General features: G+C 35.0%; 1 protein-coding gene across 1 annotated transcript in view; it reads right to left on the bottom strand.

The window, feature by feature from the left end:
• Nucleotides 1–991: 991 nt before the first annotated feature.
• Nucleotides 992–3,982, bottom strand: part of LOC117181761 — a 93,410-nt gene continuing 90,419 nt past the window's right edge. The window contains exons 5-7 of the mRNA XM_033374728.1: nt 2,952–3,155; nt 2,544–2,723; nt 992–2,449 (exon numbers count right to left, since the gene is read on the bottom strand). Of these exons, the coding sequence (XP_033230619.1) occupies nt 1,728–2,449; nt 2,544–2,723; nt 2,952–3,155 (1,106 nt within the window). The 3' untranslated portion in view covers nt 992–1,727. The remainder of the gene's footprint in view (nt 2,450–2,543; nt 2,724–2,951; nt 3,156–3,982) is intronic.

The following is a 3,982-nucleotide window of genomic DNA, read 5'->3' as shown; positions in this document are numbered from 1 at the left end:
ATCTTAAAATTCTAAGTTACCGGAAAAATTGAAAAAGCACAGATAATGTCGAAATACCTTTAAACCTTAACAAACAATTTATTTGGTCCGCGGTATATACTTGTTAACTGACATTGTAGAAATTTTTTACGGCGAATGAAAATTTAGACGGCGCACCTATTCTGTAGATACCAAAACACGATTTTAGAAAATCCAGAAAGAAAACTAAAAGGAATTTTGTTGTTTCGTTTGCCGTTTGAATTTCGAAAAAATGTCACTTAACAGATTTAGACCGTGGTCCCTTCAATTACGTTAATCGTAACGTATCCATTAATACAAATATTTTCCACCAAGAAATTAAATGTGAAATTCTAAAATATTTCAATACATGTTTTTTTTTTACGAAATCCATTTAGTCTTAATGCATCTGCTTGCGATTTTCTGTTTTGCTCAAATATTATTGTTGTACCATTCAAATCATTTAGTTTATTCAATTATAAAAAGGTCGGCTCATGTTGCCCTCTAACAGATACGATGGTTTATTTACATTCACACACTTTATGATTAATAATTGGAGCCAGATTACGTTTTGCCAATCCCGTTTAATAATGGCATCATTTTCGTAATAATCTTGAATTCTATTATAAACGCTATGGCTAGTTCAGTAATTATTTTTAATGAATATTTTAAAGAACTATTAAACTATGGCTACTATTTTCAAAAGTTCAGCTTCGTAATTTCGGTATTATTTAACAAGCATAATGAATAAAGAAACGGAATCTTGCTTCTTAAAATACCAAATAAATTTTCTCTAACTATTAGTATTTACATTTGATTTGAACTCCTGTTCATCATGCAGCTTGTTCAGTGAAAAACTATTTTAAAGGAATAAAAGAGATTCAGACACAGGCCCTGTTTATAATTTTTAGTCATACGAACAGGCCCAGTATTTAGAACGAATGATATTTATTCGACTGTGTAAGTAAACAGTGGATGATTTATTTCTTAAACGAATGTCTAAGAACACAGAATCGAGAAGGTATTCAAATCTCAATACAAAGATTCCAAAGAACACTCCACATACAACACGCCCAAGTTTTCCCAGAAACAATATTTCATTTCTTCATTCCCAAAGACAATCTGAGAGATATCGTATACAACTACACTTATTTACAGGGTTACTAAGAAACATCTCATTTTTTATTTCTATCCTTCCTTTTTTCTTCATATAACGACTTTATGTCTCTCCCTTTTATACTTTTACATCAATTTAAAAACATTTCTATAAAGTCAAGCTGTATCACACCATCTCAGACGAGTTTCATCTCTTTCATACTGACAAACCATCCACTCATAAAATTTAAATCTATCGACTCAGAAAAATTGGGAATGAGACAAGAGCATTTTTAATAGAGTTTCATATTCTATTTTATATACCATTGGACGTTATTTGTATTTACAGTCTACTCAACCCTAAACCCTGGTTAGTCCTGGAGTTCTTGTCTTTCCGGTTTGAGATAAAACCAAGGGTACCAAGGATAAATTGATAATTCGCAAGCTCACATCACCACCGGATTGTTCTTTATTCCTGCGACAGGTAAAGTGATATTATCACAATTTGAATGAAGTCAGGATCAAAGTAGTATGGTAGGAGAATCTATATTTTAAAAGGAGCAGCATCTTTCTTTCAAAATCTATGTTCTCTCACCTGCTTTGTAAATTCTAGAAAATCAGTTGATTCCAAAATCTCAATAAGGTCGCCAAACTTGTCTCGGCTTAGGGCTTCTATCCCTCCTTGATCTGATAGGATCTCTCTCTGTTTCCATGTCATCTTCCTTCCGCCGAGTAGTGAGATCTTGACCCACATTTTCCTTATCTTGACCCCTTTTGGTACTGAGATCTACAGTACCCTCAACTCTGATCTTCACAGATAAATCACCACGATAAGAAACAGCTGTTTGTTCTTGATCATGAACCTCAGACTCATTAAGGTTTTCCAAACTAGGTCTTAATCGAATTGAAGCTTCTCGATCAGCAAGATCCCTAGAAGTGGTATCATCCTGATCACTCCTGACTGGTGATATTCTAGGGGACTCCTGTTCCGGGAGCGACTCTTCACTTCTGGCTCGACTTTTGGCGTCCTGATAATTCCTGTCGTCCACTTCTATACTGCCTTCAGGACTTTCAGTTTCACGTGCATCCTGGTCTTCCGATTCCCGTCGTCTTTCTTCTTTGAGACTTCCTTCTGGACTTCCACTACTGGCTCTGAGTTTTCTAAATTCTTCTAAACGTGCTTGGTCGGGCCTCTGTAGACGATGTTGAGCCATCCGTAAAGCAAGAGCATGCCACTCGGGTTCCAGAATGTACTGTTGTGTGTTGTAGAGGGGATTGTATAGCCAAGACGATTGAGGAAGAAGTGGAGCGAATATCGAGCCGAAGAGCGAATTGGTAGCTCCTAGAAGATGAAGACCTGGTTGAAAAGAGAAACAAAATTATGAGGAATTATATTTGTTTTCAAATTGTGACTAAAGTAAAAAATCAATATGTCTCTTGATAGTATGAACCTTGGAAATGAGGATGATGTCCAGGTGGACTGGTTGCTGCTGTTGTTGGTTCTGCTGGTGGTGTTGGTGCTGTGGCCGAAGCTGTTGTCAGCAGACCAGGCCCTGGGTTTCCTGGTGAAATTGTTGGCGTTGCCTCTCTCACAGAAACACTAATGGGCCCTAAATCATTTCTAGGTGATTCTGCAAGAAGAACAAAAGGATATTTAAAAAAACGTGTATGTGTCTTGAAGATTTAAAAATTCTTTTAAAAGTCCTCAACTTCGAAATTCTCATCTTATATAAGATTCTAAAACAAGAGAATTTTCAGTAAAAAGTACGTTTTTGCATTTTTCCTTAAGTGAAATACTTATATTATAATAATAGGTTTCTCTGAGTGCTTAAAATGTTACGTATTTTCGAATTCCTTACCGGTGGTAGCAGGCCCTTGCATCCTAGGAGATCTTTGTTCAATGGCATGGTGGAAGGGATTGAAGGCTGAGACTCCCCCTGGTGGAGGATGAGAATGCGAGTGATGACCGGGAGGTGGTGGAAGACAGTGTGGGGGAAGCCCCCCTCTCGGCAAACCTCCCCACCCTTGGCCACCTCCTTGCTCCAGACTCAGGTGTTGCAAACCTGGGTAATGGAAAGAAACTCGTAACTACGTATTTTTATCCATTTCGTCCACCTTCCACATTTCACATAAATTCGACCATACAATGTGAGCTTCGGGAAACTTCATTTCCAAATCGCATTTTGAAGCCATTGATTTTCCGGTGTTTCAAAAAGTTTAGTTATTCCAATATTTCAGATATTAAAAAAAAATCTTTTTTACGTCCTAAGTCCATTTTATTCATTTTATTTTAATACACATTGAAAATTGAAAACTTAAAATTAGAAATACCTTGATTATTAATGTTTTTGTATGTAATGGTGCAATATTATGATTTTGACTTAGGAACTTCTGAAATTGAAAGATTGGCATTTTTAACTAATTTAATTTTCAATTATTAAGTTAAATTATTTCCAAGCTGATTAGTCTAAAAACATTAAATTACAAATTTATAATCACGTTTGAAATTAAAACCAATATGAAATTGTGTAGATGTAAGGTGCATATTGGAAACTGAATTTGGGATAAAGCTTTACTAGATTTTCAGTTACCTAACCAGTTTATATATGAAGATCACGTAGATTGATTGACACGAGAAAATCAAGCCATTCATCTGAATCTAGTCTACTCTCATAGAATAATCACATACACATAGTAAAGTGGTATTTGTCTATTAATTACATATAGAATTTCCAGGCGAAAAAACTATATATAGTTTGTATACAGTGTGAAGTTTTATATATAATATTCATTTATTTTATATAAAAATGTATAAAACAAATGAACATGGTATATAATACTTTACACTATATGTAAACTGTATATAATATTTCCGCCTGGGTTGCTGTAT

Source organism: Belonocnema kinseyi, chromosome 10 (assembly GCF_010883055.1).
Source record: "Belonocnema kinseyi isolate 2016_QV_RU_SX_M_011 chromosome 10, B_treatae_v1, whole genome shotgun sequence".
Classification (NCBI taxonomy): Eukaryota; Metazoa; Arthropoda; class Insecta; order Hymenoptera; family Cynipidae; genus Belonocnema; species Belonocnema kinseyi.
The sequence above is the reverse complement of the archived record's forward strand: the minus strand, read 5'-3'. Positions and strand labels throughout refer to the sequence as shown.